Consider the following 23711-nt stretch of genomic DNA (forward strand, 5'->3'; position numbering starts at 1 on the left):
ACTCAATCAGGTGATCTAGCACCTGAAGTCTTAGAGTTTACCACCAGACTGTATGAATAACATCAAAGAAGCTAGACACCCTACCACAAGAGCCTGCTATGTAGCAAAGTGGAAGTGGTTTGTGATTTATTGTAATAACAACCAAATCAACCCGCTTGATGCTTCTTTTCAAAACATTATATGCTATTTGTTACATCTACAACGTTCCCAATTTAGCATACACATCCATACGTTTACATCTAGCTGCAATAGCTGCATACCTACAAAATAGAAAACCTCTATCTCATTTTAGAGTACCTGTCATTAAAGCGTTTATGGAAGAACTCATAAGAATTATTTCCCCGAGACGTCCACCTGCTCCGGTATGGAATCTCAACATTGTCCTCACCAGACTAATGGGTCCACCCTTTGACCCATTGCACAAATGTGAACTGCAATTTCTCACATGGAAAACTGCTTTCCTGGGGATGTATGACGTTACAACACATACTTTTACAACGCCTACCTTTACATCACAAGTTTTACAACGCATACCATTACAACGCATAGTGCTTTGGGGCTCTGGATAGTGAATAGTTTAATTTACTATTCCAACTCCAGTCCCCGTGGATAGTAGGGAATGTGTTGGATAGTACATTAAACCTATTCCCTATCCTAGAGCGCCCTCCAATGCAATGCGTTGTAATGGTTTGCGTTGTAAAAGTTGCGTCGTAAAGGCACTGCGTGGTAAAAGTTGCGTTGTAAAGGATGTTTCCCCTTTCCTGGTGGCTATCACATCACTCAGATGAGTAAATGAGCTTCAGGCATTAACTATCGAAGATCCTTTTTTGCAAATGCACCAAAATAAAGTAGTTCTTCGGACTAATCCAAAATTCCTTCCTAAAGTCATTTCTGCTTTTCACATCAATCAATCTGTTGCGTTACCAGTGTTCTTCCCTCAACCAGAATCAGTAGCGGAACGTGCTCTACACACATTAGATGTAAAGAGGGCATTGCTGTATTACATAGAAGGGACAAAACCTTTCTGTAACACAAATCAACTTTTTGTTGCTTTTGCTCCCCAACATAAAGGTAATCCCAAATCAAAATCAGGAATTTCAAGGTGGAAAGTCAAGTGCATTCAAATCTGCTACGCAAAAGCGAAACGAACATTAAAAGTCCCCCCTAGTGCACACTCCACATGCAAACTAAGGGCTTCTATGGCATTGCTAGGAAATATACCCATAGATGACATATGCAAAGCTCCAACATGGTCTACACCTCACACATTAACAAAGCACTATTGTGTAGATTTGTTAGCAAGACAACAAGCTAGAGTGGGCCAGGCAGTTTTACGTACACTATTTCGGACCACTGCAATAGATACAGGTTAGCCACCACTTTGGGAGATAACTGCTATATAGTCTATGCATAGCATATGATCTACAGCTCATATGCCTCGAACAGAAAATGCTACTTGCCCAGTATGCATCTGTTCTTGGCATATAGATCTGTAGTGTCATATGCGCCCACCCACCTCCCTGGGTACCTATACCTGTTGCAGTAATATCTTACTTAGATACATGCATTCATGAACATCTCCTTTTACTACTCCTATTATCTCTCCATTATCAACTTCTGTGGGAAAACACTCTAACAATGGAGTTGATGCCCATGCGCACTATCACCGAAAAGGAGGAGTCACCTTCCTTGTGACTGGAAAGACTTCTTCAAAGAAAAACAAAGTGCAAACATCGAGACCCAACACTAGATGGCGATCTATGCATAGCATATGACTCTACAGCTCTATATGCCAAGAACAGATGCATACTAGGCAAGTAGCATTTTCCTTTTGAATTACTAATACGTTTGCTGTTCTTACCCAATTTGCATTAAACATTTTCAGATAGAGAGTCCTCTCATTTTCTTCTAATGTCATTGCAAAGTAGAAAAATGAGTCCCCAAATCAAAACAAGGAAAACAACACTGATTGGAGGAATAGCTGTCACTTACATGCTAGACCAGTGAAAATTGGTGTACACTGTGAGGAATGTACTTTTCCTAAAAGTAAAACAAATATGTTCTAAAAAACCTCTGAGGTTCACTAATATTAGGAGTGAAAAACAACTTTCGGGCAAGTTAGTGCTCTGTTATACAAAAGTGAGTGAGCCCTATGGATATCTCTCCTGAAAATGTATGACAGTTCAGGGGTTGATCCAAAACGAAAAGGGACTTTTCCCCCACCATCCTGGCGATAACCAGGGAGGCCCTGCAACAGAGCCAGCATTTAATAAAATATTCCTGGCCTTACCAAGGGCCAGGCAGGCTTGCTTTGTCACCCGCTGCTTTTGGACCTTGCCTTGCCTTTTTTCCGCATCCCTCCCTCACTTTCCATAAAGTTTAGTGGTGTCTGTCAGCACCTCCCCTGTAAGGGGTGGAGATGCACCTTGCATTTTTTGCCCATTTTGTTCTTGCCTAAAGTGGAGGATGCTATTTGCTCCCAGCCTTGACGTGGCAGAAGGGAGGAAATTGGCCAATACTTTATTTTGACCCTCTGTTCCTTGCCCAAGTTCCAGGGCAATTATGCCTGCCCCTTCTCACCTCACTTGCGACCATGAGTATGAATTGTCAAACAGTTTTAATGATCCTTCTAGCGTTGCTGAATGAGTGAAAGATTTGTACGCCTTTCATCAAGTTCAGGGAAAGAGTATTTGAAGGGATTCTAATAGTTTGACAGTGCTGCCTGTTTGCCATGTCTGCAATTGTGATCCCGTGTCTGTAACTGCAACAAAGCAAAGGGTCACTGGCACTGTTACATCCATGCCAGGAACTACCAACATGGCGTGCCATAGTTGTTGAAAACCGATGATCTGGGCTTGAGCCCAAAGCGCTCCCCAGTGACTGAGATCTATTGATGCTTCTTTCATCACTTTACTGTATTTGCAGGACTAAAATCAGTGGTGGCCAGTTATGAGAAAGTAGCAAGTCTCTGAGTTCTGCTCCTAGTTCTTGGTCAGGTAGCATATCTCAGCACACAGGATTGCTTGTCTCCCTTTGTCACCCAGCCCATCTTGATATTTCCATGTTCACAGTCAACCGTGCTGTGAGACTTGCTGATCAGGGAGAGAGGGGGTTGAGGCCCGCAGTAGAAGAAGGATATCAAATGTGGGATTCTTCTCACACCTGAAGGATGTGTATTTTGGAAAATGTAGGAGTGCTTATCCATATATATACATATATAACACTTCCCAAGTTGGTGGTGTTTCCAATAATTGTTGCCTGAAATCCCCCATCCAAGGTAGAGCTGAACCTTTGCATGTGATGTAATTTCCCAGCTAGACCCAAAGTAAGGAAGCGTGAATAAGTGACAGATTCATTGCAACACATTTCCTTCCATTAATTTATTGATGCATTAATCATCTACTTGCTATTATTTTTGTCCCTGACATTGTCTGTACTTTGTAGCTGGATTCCTGCCTGGATTTACACTTTTGAAAGATCTGTGCTGGTTCAGGGTGATTTTGGTGTTTTGGAAAAAGAGGACGCCTATATACTACTATTTCACTTGCTATACATAGGGAGAAAATGGGTTTAGAAAAGGTCTATAGCCAAGTGACAAAATTGACAACATTTTTTGTGGTTACATAAAACCAATAGTGACCATCACAGAAATATAAAGTCCAACTGTATTGAAAAACATCAAACAGTAGATACTTCAGATTTGATTTTATTGGTATTTAATATACGTATTCATTATTTCTTCAAAGGTACAAATATTTATATTTTTTCTCTCTTTTGTTTTCTTTTCTTGTGATTATTTTTAAATATGAAAATAATGTTGATTTTTTTTCAACATTCAATTAAAAACATACTAGAAAAAGTGCATAATCAATAGACATGAAACTATACAAATTGTTGAAGGCAAAGTGGTAGATAACACTACGCGCGTTTCGGCTCTTGAGCCTTCTTCAGGTGACCGTCTATTGCTAACAATTAATATGAACCCAGACCTGATAAGTGGCGTAGATGTAAAAGGTCAGTTGCAGATGGGGGCTTCTTGATATCTTTCGGACGCAGATAGATGAAAGAGATGTTGGAGACGTATGCTTCAGTCATGGTAAAGCGGAGTGGATATCTAGAACTCAAAAGTTATGATCCTGTCGGATACTTGTCGCGATATTGACACTGAAGATGGTATAGAAACGGCTTCCGTGACTAGAGTTTTGAATGATATCTCAAGAATTGAATTTTATTCCAAGGTAAGGAAGATGAAAAACGATGATAATATGGAAAGGTCTTTAGTAGTCTAAAGAGAGACTGTGAATAACTTCCCAGGAGCTTGGATCTGTGTGGCACATGGTATTCACACTTTCGTATCTGCAGAAAATAGCAGAATGCTTTAAGCTCCCGGTATGTTTAAGTGACGAAAAGCCGACTGCCTGCGAGTGGGAACGCTGGATACAAAGGGTGATTTTGGTGCCTTGCTTATCTACACCTGCATTCAGTCATCTTCAATCAAAATTTGCTAAGGAGATTTTTGTATGCCCTTTGTAGCTTTTTACCCAAACTAGAATCCTCTGTTAAGGAGGAATTTTACAACTTTCTTGTATTTATCTTGTGCACGGTCACACCGTGGCTACTAGAAGTCACAATTTTCCCGAGCACTCAAGGTAGAAACTAGGTAGACCTAAACATTGTCCAGGCCTTGAGATACACCTACTCTTCTACCATCAAAATAATGAGGGTCGATTTGGTACGACGGGAGCGCCCATTGTTGTAATCGGATTTGCGTGGCCTGTTAACCCGGAGAAGCCGGCCTCCGGGGTTCGAATCCTGCTTTGCCTCTTCGTGAGAGGAGATGGGGCGGACGGAAAGTACGCCATCGCTACAGGCCGTCATGGCCGCCATTGAGGCGCTCCATCCACAATCCACCGCTGTCTTCCGGACACTGATCGTGCAAGTGGACGGTATCTTGGGACCGGCACACGACTCTCCGTTTAGTCCTACTACATCTGTGGTACCAGCGGTGCAACGTACGCCTGAGACCGAGGTCCCCGGGCAGAACCTGGATTCACTGTGCTTTGTCGGCCCCCACTTCACACTCAGCGAGCCCGTGATTGTCGCTATCGTACCCTGCTCGATCCTGCTGCCGCCTCGTACAGATATGGACAGTCTTCTGTGCTGTAACAAGTTTCAAAGTGACTGTTGGGGAGATTTGCTATTTCTGGACACATTCACTCACTCGTTTTGTGGCTATCGTGACCCTCTGTCCTTTTGTCGATCCTGCAACACTGATGTGGACTTTAATGAACATTCTGCCTTTTCCTTTGTGATGGTGGTTCGAGTGCAAGAGACTCTCCCGAAATACCGTACTGGTCAGGGTTGAACTTGAGGGCTTGGACTTGATAATATGGCTTGACTCAATGCCGGGATTGTCACATGTAATGTGCTGGGAGTTGGGTGGTGCTTTGTTATACTCCCCCGACTGGTTTGTATATTTCGCTAAATGTTGGTTTGATTATATTTCGGGGTGGTCACTGCTGGCGGGGGGTATGGGAGACCGGGGGTGTGTTTGCTTTTACGACATTCCCTCCTCCATCTTTTCCCTTCCTTGGGGTTAGTTTAGTGGGCGACGGGCACGCTGCTAGTGGGTTAGGTCGTAGCCATCCGCAGGGGTGCAGGGTGGGGGGTTGAGGGGGGGTTTGTTATTTTTCCTTTCTTTTGTTCTATGACCTTTCTATTTCCCTTTTCCCTTCTTCACAAGAGATGTGGCGTATTCTCCTGATCTTTATTCATCATATTCGGGTATTGAGTGTCTGGTCTTCATATCCTGTACTCTGGGTGGGCGGGATTCGGCGATGTTTCCTTAGGTTAACGGTAGCGTATTGTTTTACCTCTGCCCTACACTGCCATAGACGTCATTCAGATGCTTGTATTCGATGTGTATTTCCTCAATTGATTTGCCTGTCCACCATTATGATATGTTCCTCCGAATGATGCCCGATATGTATATTTTTACTCTTGTGTTATAATTAATAAAAATATATATATAAAAAAAAAAATAATGAGGGTCAAGGATTACCAGGACAGATGTTAGCTGACCTGGTGTCCACTTCACAACTGCAAACATGCTAGTGAGCCACATATCTCAGACGTCATTCGCCTTCTTTATTGAGGGTTATGGAGGCCTGGGACAGTTGAAATCAGCCTTAGTGAGCTCTTCACAACTACTGAGAGGAAAACTAGACTGAGTTCAGATGCCCCGGTCCTTTTTATCTTTATTTTCTTATTGGAATGTTTTACTACTCTGTGAAAAGGATAAGCTAAACTATGAGATGTGTCAAACATTTTGTGTGCCACCCACCCTCCAATTCTCACCAAGAACGGGGGTGTAAAGGTATGCTTTTGAGATTTAAAAAAAGTGTACTGAGATGGATTACAGTTGATCTGCTGCCCTGTTTGAAGGAGGTACAGGTATGCTTGGTGCTAAATGTGACATGTACTATGTAGGTTGGGGCCCATATTTATCAAAAAGTAACAAAGCGCACCACAGCAAGTCCTTGCTGCGCTGCTCTGCGTTACAGGGATAGGGCAGGAATGGGCCTTATTTATCACAGTATGGCACATTCCAGCCTTTTCCCAGCACTGGCATACAATATGCTGCCTAGCGCCAATGCAGGCAGCCTTTCACCATGGTGCAGTGATGACTGCGTTGTTAGCAGGATTGTTTTTGTGCAGGAAGGGGCAGCTTTCACACATTGAAAGAGTAAGTAACGAGCAGAATAAAGATATTTGTCTTCAAACGCCTCACCTGGGAAAGCGCAGCATTTTGGCACATTCCCAGGTCTACTAGTAATGGTAAATGTCGGAATGTGTTAAAATCCATTGGCGTTGCGTGGGAACATCCATGCTACACCCAAGGAACGCCTCCCTGGGGCAGAGTAACATAACACAGTGATTTGCACTGCATTGCGTTACTCCAGCGCTGCATTGCGTTACTCCAGATTTATCAAGCCACTCGGGGTCAAACAAATAACCTTGAATGGCTTGATAGATCGCATAATAGGGTTGCGTTGCACGTCGATCCCGTTACGTGGTGCAAAAGCGACGCTACCCTTAAATAAATATGGCCCGAGGTGTCTTGAGTGGAGACCTGTATGTATAAGTTCTATTTATATGGGTTTAGTTAGCCTTATCCTTGTTGCTCTATGTGTTCAAAAGCTAACAGTTCCCAAACTAGAACAGTTTGCTTATATGTAGGTGCAAACAGAAGAATTGTGAATTTTCAGAAATGTCACAACCCATAAATTCTCTTGATAAATCAATAGTTAAATGCTCTTGAGTGGGAATTAATCATGTTTTTCTGTTAAATAAAACATAATAAATCCATTATTATGAACTTTAAATTCTATATGAGTTCACATCTCTGTATTTTGTAATTTCTGCATTGATCCATCAAACCTCCCAATAGCGCTAATGTTTTATAGAGATCTTCATATTTCTTTTTAAAGGACGGACTGGTCTACACCTTTGGGGCAGGAGAGCATGGACAGCTTGGACACAAATATGCAAAACACGAGCCCCTCCCTCGTTTGGTGGTTGAATTACATGAGGTGCATGTCACTCAGGTTGCATGTGGAAGGTAAATGTGTATGCAAATAATGTGTGGGTTGGTACATAACTTGATATATTTTGTTTTATCAACGCATAAAAGATGGAAAATACATTATAGTAACATTTATTGTTATACTATCATTTATTTTATCAGCACTACAATGTTCCAAAAAATCCTTATAAAATCGGAGCTTCTACTTTTATCTGTGTAGTTATCAGATGAGTGGTCAGACATGCGCTATCAAATTGAGAACTCCCCTGACACCTGCCAAGGACATCCAAAACGTTGACCCACAACCTCTACCTCAGCTTACTCTTCTCTCCTGTCAGTAATCTTAGATATCCCTTTCTGCAGCTATCAATGACCAGTGAGCAAACCTCCTTCTCATCAATATTCATACATTACAGAAACTGAGAATCTACTCACATATGTCTTCTGCATGGCTACCAAATTTAGGCAAAATCCAATTGTCCGTGTTTGTGGTACGAAAAAATTCAAATGTCTGTGTAAAATGCATAGGATTTCAAGCCCATTTTTGGACATTCTTTTTTTCTTTACACCCCATTTACCATACGCCGTGAAACTTTCACTCCTCAGACAATGAAACCGGTGCAACAGGTCTGCAAAGTTTTGTGTACACTCGACAAACGGGTGCAAAGTTAAGGAACAAAAATCCCTATCTCTGTTGACCCTAACTAGAACTGCAGAGTGACTACCACTATTCTGTGTGTGTGTGTGTGTGTGTATACACACACACACACACACACACGCACGCACGCACGCACGCACGCACACACACACACACACACACACACACACACACACACACACACTCTCTCTCTCTCTCTCTCTCTCTCTCTCTCTCTCTCTCTCTCTCTCTCTCACTGGTGGTAGACACTAAAAAACGGATTAAGGCTTGGTAAAGTCGAAACACATTATGCCAAGAGATTTGCCTGAATAAATAATTATTACAGAAGCATGCTTGGATGGGCCTTATTGCACGGACAGAGAAGGACATGTTTTTCTTGTGGAATATATGGGTGGTGACACACCCTACAGGCCCTGACCTGAGAGTCTGGGCGTCCCTATCGTCGCTTCCTTATGGAATACATATATAGATGTATGTGTTCACTGAGAAGAACAAAGGTTACAGGGATGTTATGGTTAGGCAATAGAATTAAACAAACCTTAGAAATTCACTAAAAAACAAAGGTTACGGGGACATTATGGTTAGGCTCAGATTTCCCTTGTACAAAACCAAATGAAATTCATCAGTTATAATTAGTTGAGCTATCTATAACTTTACGCCCCGCAATGCACTGTTTATGACCTCACATATTACATCACTCATGACATGATCAGTGACATCACTGGTGACATCTCAAATAGCATCAGTGAGGACATCATCCAGTAAGTGTAAGTTTATACATATATGCTAAGCTTCTACAAAAGTAATTTTTTTATAGTTTTTGTACTACCAATGAGTGATACTATTTCTAACATATATTATGTGAGTGGCTGTGTAAATGTGTGTATCTGTGTTGGAGAGGGTGTGTGAGTGACTGGATGTGTGAATGGTTGTGTGAGTGGTTGCATGGCTGAATAGGTGGGTGTGTGAGTAGCTGGATGGGGAGTGAGTGGCTGTATGGGTGGGTAAGTGGGTGTGTGAGTGGCTATATCAGTGTCTGAGTGGCTGTATGTGTGACTGTACGGGTAAGTGATTATGTGTGTAAGTGGCTGTGTTGGTGAGTGAGTGGCTGCTTGAGTGGGTGTTTGATTAACTGAGTGGGTGTGGAAGTGGCTGTATTGGAGAGTGACATGAGTGGCTGTATTTATTTATTTATTAATTCAAGAGTTTTATATAGAGCTGGCTAGACACGGAGGTATCAGAGCGCTTTACATGAAGTTCCACAAAAATTACATTACAAGATTACGTCAGTTCAATTTACATCAGTTGCTAGACAAATAAATGCAAGAGCATAGAAGACGGGATGATTGAAGTGTAGAGGGGAAGGGGGTAAGGGTAAAGGGATAGTAGGGAGATAACGGCAGAGAGACGAAAGGAAAGTCTGTCCAAAGTCCGGCTGGGTAGGTGACGGTCGAGGGGAAGTCCCAAAACCCATCTCCTCTATAGCTCCACCGGGCGTTGGCCAAATAGCTCGGTCTCAATGGGAATTTTTTTTTTTAAATCATGGAGGGCAAGATAAATGGAGCGTAGAGGGGAGGGGGCATTGAAGGAGAGAAAGGGGGGATAGGGGAAGAGACAACAGGGAGAGACGAAATGAAGTCTGTCTAACGGCCGACTGGGTAGGTGACGACCAAGGAGGGAGTCCACGGCCCATCTCCCCTATAGCTAAACCAGGTAGCTCCATCGGGCATTCGACAAAATAGTTCAGTCTCAATACATTGAGAGAGGAGAGAAGGAGAGACAAAGATAGAGGGAGTAAGCAGGAAGAGAGGACAGGAGAGACGAAAGGAAGTCTGGCTGATGACCGACTGGGTAGGTGACGTCCAAGGAAGGAATCACCGACCTGTCTCCCCTATAGCTAAACTGGGTAGCTCCATTGGGCGTCAGACAAAATAGCTAGATCTCACATGACGAGGGAAAAATTCACAGATAGACAGGGTGGGGACTAAGGGCCAGGACAGGTGAAGGTCAGCAGCAGGAAAGTGGAGAGGAGTAGAGCGAGGAGATAAACAGGGTGGGAACTAGGGCCAGGATAGGTGAAGGCAGAGGTCAATATCAGGAAAGTGGAGAGGAGTAGAGCGAGGAGGGGTAGGGGGAAGGTAGTTCGGCCAGAAGTTCCCATGGATCTGGTGGGCTATAGTTGACAGCTTAGCCAGTGTGCGGGTACTCGGCTGATTCTCTGGTGCAGTCTCAGGTACAGTCAGGTTCTGCGTGATTTTTGGTATCCCCATTGTGTAGGCTGGAGTGGATCTTTGCGTGCGGGGTGTTGTCGGTGTCCGGGACATGTGTGGCAGAGCCTCCGTCTATATGATGCCTCGGTTTTGTTCACGGCCTTCTAATGGGCGCGCCTGGTTCTTTTTCAGGGCCATTCGGGCCCTGAGTAGACATGTGAGTGCTTGAATTGATGTATGAATGGGTATGTAAGTGGTTGTATGGGTGTGTGAGTGGCTCTGTTGAGAGGCTGTGTGAGTGACTGGGTGTGTGAGTGGCTGCATTGGTAAATAAGTGGGAGTGATAGTAGCTGCATAGGCGAGTGAATGGCTGTGTTAGTGAGGGTATGGGTGAGCGGATAGTTCTGTGTGAGTAGGTATATGTGTAAGCGAGTGGCTGTTTCAGTGGCTGAGTGAGTAAGTGGGTGTGTGAGTGGGAGTATGGGTAGGTGATTGGGTATATGAGAGGTTGTGTGGGGGTATGAGTAGGCATGTGAGAGGTTCTGTTGATGGTATCATTGGTGATGTCATTAGTGATTAGTGCATGGCAAGTGCATAAGTTATATAAGTTATAAGTTATAGCTAAGCTAATTATAACTGCTGAATTTCACTGGCATTGTACGAGTGAAATCTGAGCCTAACTATAACGTCTCTGTAACCTTTGTTTTTGCAATGAATTTTTGTGTTTTTTATGTTGTTTCCTAACTATAACCTCCCTGTAAACTTTTTTTTTGTGAAGTTTGACGGTTTCTAAAAATATATATTTCCAAACTGTAACTTTTGAGAGTGAGTGTGTGAGTGAGTTCAAGAGTATCTTAGTGGTTGTGTGACGGACTGTACGAGTGTCTTAATCGGTGTGCGAGTGGGTATATGAGTGTCTGTATGGGTCTGGGAACGGCTCCATAAGTTGCTTCACTGGGTGTTCGAGTGGGTGCATGAGTGAATGGGTCTGAATAGGTGTGTGAGTGTCTGAGTGGGTTTGCAAGTACCTCCATGAGTGTGTGAGTCAGTCTGTGAGTGAGTACATGAGTGTCTGAGTGGTTCTGTAAGTGGGTGCATTAGTCTCTGAGTGGGTCTGTGATTGGGAGTATGAGTCCCTGAGTGGGTCTGTGAGTGGCTTTGTGAGTTGCTGTATGGGTCTGTTAGTGGGTGCATGAGTGTCTGAGTGGGTGTATGCATCTGAGTAGGTCTGTGAGTGGGTGCACAAGTGTCTAAATGGGTCAGTGAGTGGCTGTATGGGTCTGTGAGTGGGTGCATCAATGTCTGAGTGTGTGTGTGTGTGAAGTAGGTAATTCAGTGGGTATTTGAGTGCCAGAATGTGTGAGTGGGTATCTAAGTGCCTGTGTGGGTGTGTCAGTAACCGTGTGCGTGACTCAGCCACAAAGGAACCACACCAGCCCTTTTATCCAACAAGAGTCCACAGTTTTGCACAAAATATCTACCCAAGTGAAGTTCTATCTACTGGCTAATTACTAAGTGCTACCTCCTTGGGTAAATGTCAAGTACATATGCTACACTACATCTGTGTACTGGAGCTCAAGGAAATGTCACCAGTGACCGTGTGTGCGTTTTGGCAATATGATTGTTCCTGGTGAGTCTTCATCCAGAAAAGTGTGATAACATGACCCATCTTATAGAGAAGATGACAAGACTACAAAGAGGTAAATCTTCCCCAAACAAGGGTCCTTTCTCTTAACTATATGAAGTACACGCTTCTTTGTTTGGTGAAGATGTCTTCATATTCCTGTGCATCAAGAATGTGCCACCAAAACTGTTGGGAAACATGTTGGGGGGGAGGGGGCGCTTGTTAAGCTGTCCATCAAAAAGCAGGTAGACCATTGGATACTACCAAGGTGGGCGGGGCCAAACGGGGAAGCATCCAAGTGATTTCCACATTTGCATGCTCCTAGCATTTTAAATGGAGAACCATAGACTCTGCTGTCACCAGGACATGATAACTAAGAACCCACTCATTACAGTCACATACACGTTGCACTCCAGTAGATCAATGATGCAGTCACCTCCACAAAGGATTTCAGATCTTTTTTCAACATAGATTTGCAGAGAAAACACACTTGCTTTGCCTTCTCCAAACCCAGGAGTTACAGAAGTTACAGAAGTGGAGCTTCAATTGGGGCACCTGTTAGGTTTATATTTGTAAGTGCCTCCTGTTGAAGTTTAATTTCAGTGACATGAGCATCAAGGCCTGCACGGCCCTGGGGTTCCCATCTTCCGGGGCCAGGCCAAACTTTAATGGTGGAGAAGGGCAGTGCAGTCCCCTTCCCCAGGCCGATTTTGGCCCCGGGGCCTGGCTGCAAATCATTGGGGGAGGGGTGCTGTGTGGCCCCTCCACAAGCCAATTCTGGCCCGGGCCCCGTCCATGTTTCACTGGTTGCCCTTGTCCCACCCAGGGTACCCATTCTGCATGTTGGGGACTGCGTGGGGAGCCTCAAAACCCTAGCGGTCTCAGCGGGCTCCCCACCTCCTGCTAGAGCCAGCATTGCTCTTGAACACAGGGAGCTGCTGGAAATGCAACTCCCTGCATGTGAGAGCAGTAGTGTCATCTCTTTCCCTACCCGCATGTCTGTGGACAGGGAAAGAGATGAAAACTCGGCTTCCAGCAAGCGGGAGCAGTTTGACAGCTCCCCCTTGCAGGAAGCGAAGTGTTTACTTTTGCTTGGCTGGAGTTATCAGCTCCCACCAAACAAAAGCAAACAGCTATATCCTGGGGTTGGGCAACCCGGGAAATAGCTGGAGCTGGCCCTAGGGGTGGCGGTCCTCAGGGCCATAACTGGCTCCAGGAAGGTGGTCATAGGGCCCCACTCCTTTCTTGTGCATGGGCTAACCCCGGGGAGGTGGTAGTCCCCAGGGTCAGTTGTCCAGGCGGACCCCGTCTTTAATGGTTATTGTAGCCCTGGGAAGCTGCTGGGGTCTGGGCTTGGGCAGGGGTCCATGCCAGCCCCCCTATTCATTTTTAGGTCTCGCCTACGCAGCACGTAAGCGCTGCATAGGAAAAAGACCTTTAGCTATCAATTCAGTTTTGCTGCTGAAAACGTGCACGCATTGCATTGCTTTGAATGGCAACGCGTGCATGTTTGGTGATTCCCTTGCGGGGACAAGCTTTTAAACCATCTGTTTGTAATTAACAGATGGTTCCTGATCGCTCCTGCAAGGGAAACAGGCGCAGGCCCCCTCTTCTCCCCCTCCCCTGCTGCCTCTCGTCAAACTTCTCTTTTTTTTTACTTTGAGCATGAAGTGCACTTGTATTTCATTGGGGTGGCCCAGGACTGAGCTAGGGGCGTGCGTGGAAGCATGCACACCCTAACCCAGCAGGGTTTGCTTGCTTCTAATTACACATGAATGGCATTTTAAGTCATCTTAGTTTGCCCAGGAAAATCCCAGTCACTGAGAAAGTTCTCGGCTGGTGGACTCCCCTGCTCACTGCAGCAGCTTTGGGGTGCCGGGAGAGGCATCCATGAGTTCCCATGAGGCCGTGACAAAAGCCCACTTTCTTCTCAGGCTCCACTCGGGGCTGCTGCTACTGCAGCCCCCCGTAGCCGTCTAGTGAGCAGGAGAGCCCGCCGACCGAGACCCACTCCACCACATCGGCAGCGGGGCTGTGCCCGGTCACCCTCCTCAGAGCCAGTCCCTCGCCTTTCACTCTTTTATTTATTATTTATCCCCGGGATCGGGACTCTATGTGGAGCAGGATTATCGAGGACTATGGCGACAGAGCCCGCAGATACCCGGGAGGTCAGCGGGGTGGCGTGGGGTGGTCGCTGGCCGGAGGGGACTCCTGTCACGCTTGGGTACAGACTGTCATTTTGTCGGCCGCCGGGCTGAGGGGCGTGTGGGGCGGCATGTGGCGTCTTTGCGGCCCATGTAAACTTGTTTCTGGGGCCAGATATGAACGGCGAGATCCGGGTCAAAGCCCGGCTCCTGAAGCTCATGTGAGAGCCAGGCACTGCAGAGCACAAAGCATCTCCCGCCCCTTCCTCTCCAGAGGCCGGCTCGCCCCGAGTTGGCTAAGAGTGCTTTTATTTTGTGTATGTGCCATGCTGAGTGACTTAATAGCCCTGCACCTCCCTGTGCTTGCCTTGACCGGCCCAGCATTTTGTTTAATTAAACGTGGCAGCTAGTTCTATCTCACTGTAAGGGGCTGTGATTGCTGAGGTCACTGGTTACTTCAATTATTTCTAACAGGATTGCCTCCTTACCCGAGTTCTTTACATAATGAAATGGCACGCTCAGTTTTATTTAAATGTTGTGTGTTGCATTTGCATGTGCTTAAACTGTGCTTAACAAGTATCACTAGATTGTCTTTTTAAATATAGACTTAAATTGGAAGTAATGGGGCACCGTATGAATTTTCATGATACCTGTCAAAGTAACCAGGGTAGACTTCTGGGGCTGAAATAATGCTTGAGGGGCGCGTTGCATTTGTCAGAATGGTCTTTTCAGGGGATTCGCCGGGAAACCGTCGGTTTTTGTTTACTGAGTCTTGGGGAACTACTTTAGTTTATAGGACTAGTGGAATATGGTATAATATTGGGCGTCATATGCGCATTATGGGGACAAACCGAGTTGCACACGCACAATTGGGGGCAAGTATGGCAATTTGAGAGGAAGACTAGTAAAATAGAAACAATTTGTGTTTAAGCTAGGTTTTTAAGATGGCAATAAGGACGCAGTTTATTAACCAAAAACATTGTGGGATTTGTAGTTATGGTTCAATTAAGATGATCCATCCAATTGATGAGGGAAAAAAACTGAATGGAGTGATTGGTAAAAGAATGATAAGAACTGGAACATTACGTCGTTACCAACCTTAGTTTAAGCCTTTCCACCCAAAACAGAATATTGATTTGGACGTGTCTGTATGGGACGAAGCTAGCTTAACCATTGTGACTCTGCGCTCGCTTACGATGTGCTTTGAGGAGATACAGTTCATGACGACATGGCCTGGTATCTCTCCTCACCCTTACACACTTTGAGCCCTGGTGCACCCATGCTTTCTGCAGCACGTGATTGCAAAGATGGACATCAGCCCTGGACTACCTTTTCCAGCCTCCTCTTTCTTGTCTGAGACCATACTTGAATGGTCTGAAGTGCTGAGTAGGTTTCTCCCTGTAAGCTAACTTCTAGCTAGTCAGCTGTTTCCCTGAAACCTGTCAGATTATGTCATTTCTGTATTGTACATCCTTACATAAAATATCTCTAGCATTGGAACCCCATCGTGATACTTTTAACAAGCTCAGAGTGACATAAAAACACAAACTTAATTACACACGCTTCTTTTTTAGGTTGTCCTTACATTTTAAAAGTATAGATTCGTTCTGCACTTCTCTGAAGTTTCTCAGGTTCATGTGTACATAGCTCATCCAGAACAGGTTTTTGGTGTGCATTCTAGGACTTGTAGTCTTAATTTTATGGAAAAGTCATTGATCCCAGAATGCAAAGGAAAAACAAACTGGACTGGATGAATTGCATGAGCATGGAAACCTGAGAGTTCTGATGCTGCAGGCTTTCGGGTAAAGTGTTCCCCAGGCTGATTACCATATAAATTATATACAGGCCCTTCTGTTTGTTCACCAGAGGCAAGTGGGTGTAAAAGCCCTGTAGTAGCTTATCTTATTGTTGTAGTGGTCTTTAGGCTCTTATTTTACAATGGAAGGTCGCTGTTAAAACAGCTTCATTTCACTCTGACATTGAACATGGAGGCAGGGTATCCTCTGCTGGCATTGGAGACTGTCTCACCTACGAATACCGGAGGTAGTACCAGTTATGCCATTTTAAGCACATTGAGGCTAGCTGATCGATTCTTTTAGGCCGCTAGATATAGTTAATTACCATATTCTAACCATGAATCTAACAGGGAACCTACAATCAACAAGCATTGGCATAGCCCATGGGTGCTAACAAACTTTCTCTCGGGGGCCAAATTTACAGTGTGATTTTTGTCCGAGGGCCGCACCAGTGGGGGCGGGGTCAGTGGAGGAGGGGGCGGGGCAAGAGAACAAAAAAAAAACTGACCATGAGGTTGATCAGTGGTCCCTGCAGCGGACTCCTTCGTCCACTGAGCCACCAGACCTGGCATACACACATCTCTCTCTCACTCTCTTTCTCTCTCTCCCTCGCTCTCTCTCCCTCTGTCTCCTCACTCTGTCTCCCTTTCCCTCCCTCACTCTGTCTCCCTTTCCCTCCCTCACTCTGTCTCCCTTTCCCTCCCTCACCCTCCCTCTGTCTCCCTTTCCCTCCCTCATTCTCCCTCTCCCTCCCTCACTCTCCCTCTGTCTCCCTTTCCCTCCCTCACTCTCCCTCTGACCCCCTTTCCCTCCCTCACTCTCCCTTTGTCTCCCTTTCCCTCCCTCACTCTCCCTCTCCCTCCCTCCCTTTCCTTCCCTCCCTCTCCCTCCCTCCCTCTCCCTCCCTTTCCCTCCCTCTCCCTCTGTCTCCCTTTCCCTCCCTACCGCTCCCTCCCTCTCTCTCCCTCCCTTTCCCTACCTCACTTTCACTTCCTCTCTCTCCCTCCCTTTCACTCCCTCCCTCTCCCTCTGTATCCTTCCCTTTCCCTCCCTCCCTCTCCGTCATCTCACCATGCCTGTGTATGCCCGGGCTCACACAGCTTCCGGGTACACACACACAGACATGGGCGTCCGCAGAAATATTTCCAAGGGGGGGCAACATTTTTACTACATCACCATCCTCCGACATGATTGAGCACAAGTATGAAATAAACTAAGACAAAGTCAGAGCTTAAATAAACAAAGAAACCCATGGGGTGGGAGAAAAATCATGTGAGGCTTCACAGCAGATTACCTGGCAACCACAATGAAACAGAGCATTGGCATAGCCAATAGGTCTCGCCTTTGGGAGCTTATAAGTGTTTAGCCATGCAACACTTGAAGTTGTTGCACCGAGGATATTGTACTAGACAACTAAACACTTATAAGGTCCCAAAGGGGAGACCTATTGGCTATGTCAATGTTGTTTTCTTTTTAATGACCAGCAGTGCTATATGGCTCCGGCTGCCACTTAGTCCACCACATCCCACGTAGATGCTGAAGCCATCTTTGAATGGTTTTAAAGCCAATTCAAAAGCTGTCACCAGTGTATGGTAATCCCTATCTCAACTGTGAGACTGCTCTCCTGCTTCCCAATTCTATTAAATACAAATGATGTAAAAAGAATATCCATTTCTGAGCTGCACGGTTCATCCTACCCACGTTTCATGCGCAGATTTGAAATACTGATGGTTTGGGCTTCCCGGACTTCAACTGGTTGAGAGGTAGACAGGTGTAGAGAGGTAGAGAGAGGCAGAGAGAGAGAGGCGTAGAGAGGTAGAGAGACAGAGGTAGAGAGAAGTAGAGAGAGTGGTAGAGAGAGAGAGGTAGAGAGGTAGAAAGAGGTAGAGGTAGGGAGAGAGAGGTAGAGAGAGAGGTAGAGGTGTAAAGATAGAGAGAGAGGTATAGAGATAGAGGGAGAGGTAGAGAGAGAGGTAGAGGTAGCGAGGTAGGGGTAAAGAGAGAGTGGGAGAGGTAGAGAAGGTGAGAGAGGTAAAGAGATAAAGAGTTAGAGAGAGAGGTAGAGAGAGAGAGGTAGAGAGGGGTAGAGAGGGGTAGAGTGAGAGGTAGAGGTAGAGGTAGAGAGAGAGAGGTAGAGGTAGAGAGAGAGAGGTAGAGAGTTAGAGCGAGAGGTAGAGGTAGAGAGAGAAAGAGGGGTGGAGAGAGAGAGAGGTAGAGAGAGAGAGAGAGAGAGAGCAGTAGAGAGAGAGAGAGGTAGAGAGAGACGTACAGGTAGAGCGAGAGAGAGAGAGTGGTGGAGGGAGAGAGAGAGAGGTAGAGAGAGGTAGAGAGAGAGAGGTAGAGAGAGAGGTAGAGAGAGAGAGAGGTAGAGAGGTAGAGGTAGAGGTAGGAAGAGAGAGAGAGAGAGGTAGAGGGAGAGAGGGAGAGAGGTAGAGGTAGAGGTAGAGAGAGAGTGGTAGAGGGAGAGGGAGAGAGGGAGAGAGAGAGAGAGGTAGAGAGAGAGGTAGAGAGGTAGGGGTAGAGAGAGAGTGGGAGAGGTAGAGAGGGTGAGAGAGATAAAGAGGTAGAGAGAGGGGTAGAGAGAGAGAGGAAGAGAGAGAGGTAGAGAGGGGTAGAGTGAGAGGTAGAGAGAGAGGTAGAGAGTGGTAGAGAGAGAGAGGTAGAGGTAGAGGTAGGGAGAGAGAGAGAGGTAGAGAGGTAGAGAGACAGGTAGAGGTAGAGAGAGAAAGAGGGGTGGAGAGAGAGAGAGGCAGAGAGAGAGAGAGAGAGAGAGAGCGAGAGAGAGAGAGCAGTAGAGAGAGAGGTAGAGAGAGACGTACAGGTAGAGCGGGAGAGAGAGAGAGAGAGTGGTAGAGAGAGAGAGAGGTAGAGAGAGAGGTAGAGAGAGAGAGGTAGAGAGAGAGGTAGAGAGAGAGGTAGAGGTAGGGAGAGAGAGAGGGAGAGAGGTAGAGGTAGAGGTGGAGGTAGAGGTAGAGAGGTAGAGAGAGAGTGGTAGAGGGAGAGGTAGAGAGAGAGGTAGGGAGAGAGATAGAGGTAGAGAGGGAGAGGAAGAGGGAGAGGAAGAGAGAGAGGTAGAGAGAGAGGTAGAGAGGGGTAGAGAGGTAGAGAGAGAGAGGTAGAGTGAGAGAGGTAGAGGTAGGGAGAGAGAGAGGTAGAGAGAGAGGTAGAGAGAGAGGTAGAGAGAGAGGTAGAGAGAGAGGTAGTGGTAGAGAGGTAGAGGGAGAGGTAGAGGTAGAGGTAGAGAGGTAGTGGTAGAGAGGTAGAGGGAGAGAGAGGTGGAGAGAAAGAGGTAAAGAGAGGTAGAGAGAGAGGTAGAGAGAGAGAGAGATAGAGAGGGAGAGGTAGAGAGAGAGAGGTAGAGAGAGAGAGGTAGAGAGAGAGGTAGAGGTAGAGAGAGAGGTAGAGGTAGAGAGAGAGAGGTAGAGAGAGAGAGAGAGATAGCGAGAGGTAGAGAGGTGTAAAGAGAGGTGTAGAGAGGTAGGTAGAGGTAGAGGTAAAGAGAGACAGAGAGAGAGACGTAGAGAGAGAGGTAGAGAGAGGTAGAGAGAGAGGTAGAGAGAGAGGTAGAGAGAGAGGTAGTGGTAGAGAGGTAGAGAGAGAGAGGTGGAGAGAGAGAGCTAGAGAGAGAGGTAGAGAGAGAGAGCTAGAGAGAGAGGTAGAGAGAGAGAGAGAGAGAGAGAGAGGTAGAGAGAGAGAGAGAGATAGAGAGGGAGAGGTAGAGAGAGAGAGAGGTAGAAAGAGAGAGAGGTAGAGAGAGAGAGGTAGAGAGAGACAGAGGTAGAGAGAGAGAGAGAGAGAGAGAGATAGCGAGAGGTAGAGAGGTGTAGAGAGAGGTGTAGAGAGAGAGGTAGAGGTAAAGAGAGACATAGAGAGAGAGGTAGAGAGAGGTAGAGAGAGAGAGGTAGAGAGAGAGAGAGAGGTAGAGAGAGAGGTAGAGGTAGAGAGGTAGATTGGAGATCCTAGCATTTCCAGAGCATTAAAGGCACTACTCATTTGTAACGTCATTCCTTTCACTGCACATCCTGCTTTATCTAAATAACTAGGGCCCTCAAATACAAAAGGATGTTGTTGTCATAAAGCTTACAATTTGCAGCATCACAGTGGTTGCTACTGCAAAACCCCTTTGTAGAGTTGTGTATAACCTTCATGATTGACAAAAGGGGTTCTGCATCTTACTTCATATTGGAATTTGGAGGGGCAGTGGAAAGGGTGCTATCTTCAAATTGCAATTTACAATGACATATATCAATGGTTTTCAAACGCAATGGCAGTAGCAAACCGTTGATCTGATACCAACACTGAGCTGCAGTTGGTACATGATTCAGAAAAGAAAAGTTGTCCCTATGGGACAGCTTTCCCTTCGGGAATCATGGCAGGCGACAGTGAGTACAGACAGTGGTCCAGGGGCTACACTCGATACTGCAATGAACATGAGGGACTGCCCCATTGGAGCTCAAGGCGTAAACTCTTTAATCCATCTAATATGCAGACCCTTCTGTAATACTAGTGCTTATGGTGCAAAAAACAGGCATATCGTGTGTGGTGCAGACACTTCTGTTCAGTTTTAACTCTTTTTCAGTTGTCAACAAAATATTGTAATTCATATTTTGGTTTCCATTGTTAACTGTTTTTAAATATATCCATTATTTTATTTTAGAAATAATGGATATATTAAAAAACGTATAACAACAGTTAACAATGGAAACCAAAATATGAATTAAAATATTTTGTTGACAACTGAAAAAGAGTTAAAACTGATTATTACCATGGAAAAGAAATTGATGAAACGTTAATGTTCGCTGAAAAATGCACACATCGGAACAGAAGTGTCTGCACCACACACGATATGGTATATGAAAGGGCACCTAAAGAGGAGGTACCAGGATGTAGTAGAACCAACAAAAGAAAGGAATAATGCTTGAGTACGAATAAATCACGAGTGCACAGAAGGACTTTCCAATTGATCTCGCAAAAAACAGGCAGACACACCCATTGCATCTCTGGGCGAATTGTGTAATTCGGTGAGGCTTTGATGGTTTTCACCCCTTCCTAGGGCCCCTGGCTGCAGCTCCACTCTTCCTTAGCTTGAAAAATGTGCCCCCCTCCCCGAAATTTGACTCTAGGTGCGCCTATGCTTCAAGCTGTGGGAGCAGCCAGGCCCGGACCTTCTCTCTTGCCCATCAGCAGGACCGTCATTGCAAGCGCTTTCTCACGCTTTTAAAATTGACGGCCCTGCAGACAAACACCACTGTGGGGGCTGTCAATAGTGACGGAGCGGTGTTCCAGGGGGGGGGCAAGTGCCCCCCCTTGCCCTCCCCTGCGGACGCCCATGCACACAGAGCCGCACCCAAGCACTTCATAGGTCTTTAAAAGACCATTCGCATGTTACTGAGGCTGTGTTGAATTTCACCTTTTAGCGCCGCAGCTCCACTCTGACTATGGCTGGCCCCCACAGAGCAGCCGAGTCTCCGAGTCCCACTGGTAGAAGATGTCTGCAAGGTCCGCGGGCCTCCAGGTAAGGCTTGCCGGGCCACTGGCGGCCCGCAGGCCGTACTATGAGTACCCGTGGCATAGCAAATAGATCTCGCCTTGGGGACCTTATAAGTGTTTAGTCATGCAACAATTGATGCTGTTGCACCAAGGATATTGTGCTGCATAACTAAATACTTATAAGGTCCCAAAAGCGAGACCTATTGGCTTTGCCATTGCTTGTTATTTATAGCCTCGGGAAGGTGGTGATCCCCGGGGCCTGGGGGGTCCACATTGTCCGCCGGATTAACATTGCCGTAAGCCAATGGCTTACAGGAGGTGATGGTCCCTGGGCCATAAATAGGCCCTTTGAGGGGAGGGGGCGTGCGCCCCTTCCTTATTCTTTAAAGTCTTTATGCTCCCGGAACCTGGCTTATCCGGGGGCAATATTATAACCAAGCTTGGGAGACCACGCTTGTGTTTTTTTTAATTCACTGCGATATTCACAAATATATGCAAATGTAACCGTGAATTTAAAAAAAATGTATTTTTTGCCCTCTGGGACGCCAGGATCAAGGCTACGGGGTTGAGATATGCATACTGTGCCCCCTTTTTTTGGGGTGTTTTTGTTTGGGGACTCAGCTGAAACTGAGTCCCAAGAAGCCTGCCAACACTTCCTGGTTGAAGTGTTGGCAGCCAATCAGAGCTCTGCAGATCTTTGCACAAGCTCATCATTATTCACAAAGGCTTCCCAGTCATAGATATACAAATTTAATATCCTTTAATTTCTTGCAAGCTACTGAACAGATTTACACCAAATAACTGAAAGCGTAATCTGCTAACCGAATGCTACCATTTTGCAAATTTTGGTGTAATTATGTCCAGCAGTCTGTATTCGTGTTCAAACCCCCTATGGGAATTAACATGGGAAACAAACTTTTTTGTTGCCCCCCCACCACTTTTTCCAAGTCCGCGCTTGATGGATCGCCCCAAAACTTTCCATGCACAACTAGAATCACTGGGGATCTTTATTTGGAAATTTTTGTGAAGATTCGTCAAACAGCGGCAAAGATATCGGCAAGTAAAAAAACACTTTTCCAATGGAAATATGGTCCTAACTATACCTACCTACTGGCAACTGCCAGTAGGTAATATGTATTTCTATAAAAAAAAGTGCATATAAATGTTATTGTGCTTTGACAAAGACCTGAGTGGTCAAAACGAGTTAGCTTGGATTAAACGTGTTGTTGAAATTATCCCCTGGATTGCGGGCATTCTTTGCTAGCGGGCGCATTAGCTTCCTATATATATATATATATATATATATATATATATATATATATATATATATATACACTTTCACAGTCTCCAAAATGCCGGGACTCTTCTAGCAGCGGTGCATTCCAGGGTCGGAGATACCCTGTGTAACATTACCGGATTCACCAAACGCCACGAAGCAGCGCGAATGCACTCCTCTCATACGTGAATAAAAACCGGCAGTCCATTGCAGTTGAAAACATGAAGGTTTATTCCATATGCATCAGTATCTCAGAAATAGCCCTACGCGTTTCAGTGGATAACCGCCTTGATCACGGGTAACCTTAGTGAAGGAATCAATCGTGAATATATACAAAGTGACGTGCAATGTAACAGTGAACAACAAAAGAGGACTGTCTGGTTAAAAATAGTGTTGGCCATGTTATAATGGTAAAAGTTAATGAATCGATTTCACATAATGCCTGCTCCTATTAGAACACAATTTCATTCCAAAATATTAACTGTATCGATATATTTTAAAGATATTTCAGATAAAGTATAGTTATAGTGCAAACATCTAAAAGCTATTATATTAATAACAGTAAAATGTCCAGAACTGGACAAAGTACTATTAAAAGACATATAAAAAGCATTAGCTTGCTTTAAAAGATCTCATTCGACTAAAATCAGATCTTGAGGAAAGGGAACTCAAGAAAAGGAAATTTACAGGATGCATCACAATTCATCAATACACAGAAGATATTTATGCAAAACAATACAAAAAACGCCATCATATTCATAAAAAGTTATGCATGTCTTCTGTGTTATTCAAACCATTAGGCCATTTACTATCGAACTCAAGAATGATTCTAGTTTCCAATTGCCTAAGTTGGCGTTCCCTATTGCCTCCTCTTCTAGATTTTGGGATGGCATTATTGACGTAATAGGAAAGGCAATTTAAGCTTGCT

The 23711-nt window shown here is 45.3% G+C and overlaps 1 protein-coding gene across 3 annotated transcripts in view; it reads left to right on the top strand.

Moving 5' to 3' along the window:
* The window catches only part of LOC144818569 (E3 ISG15--protein ligase HERC5-like), a 511308-nt gene that overhangs the window by 53916 nt on the left and 433681 nt on the right, over nucleotides 1-23711 (top strand). For all 3 annotated transcript variants that reach the window (XM_078676100.1, XM_078676101.1, XM_078676102.1), the window contains one exon: nucleotides 7491-7621. In XM_078676100.1, the coding sequence (XP_078532226.1) occupies nucleotides 7491-7621 (131 nt within the window). The remainder of the gene's footprint in view (nucleotides 1-7490; nucleotides 7622-23711) is intronic.

This window comes from Lissotriton helveticus, chromosome 2_1, assembly GCF_964261635.1.
Source record: "Lissotriton helveticus chromosome 2_1, aLisHel1.1, whole genome shotgun sequence".
Taxonomy (NCBI): Eukaryota; Metazoa; Chordata; class Amphibia; order Caudata; family Salamandridae; genus Lissotriton; species Lissotriton helveticus.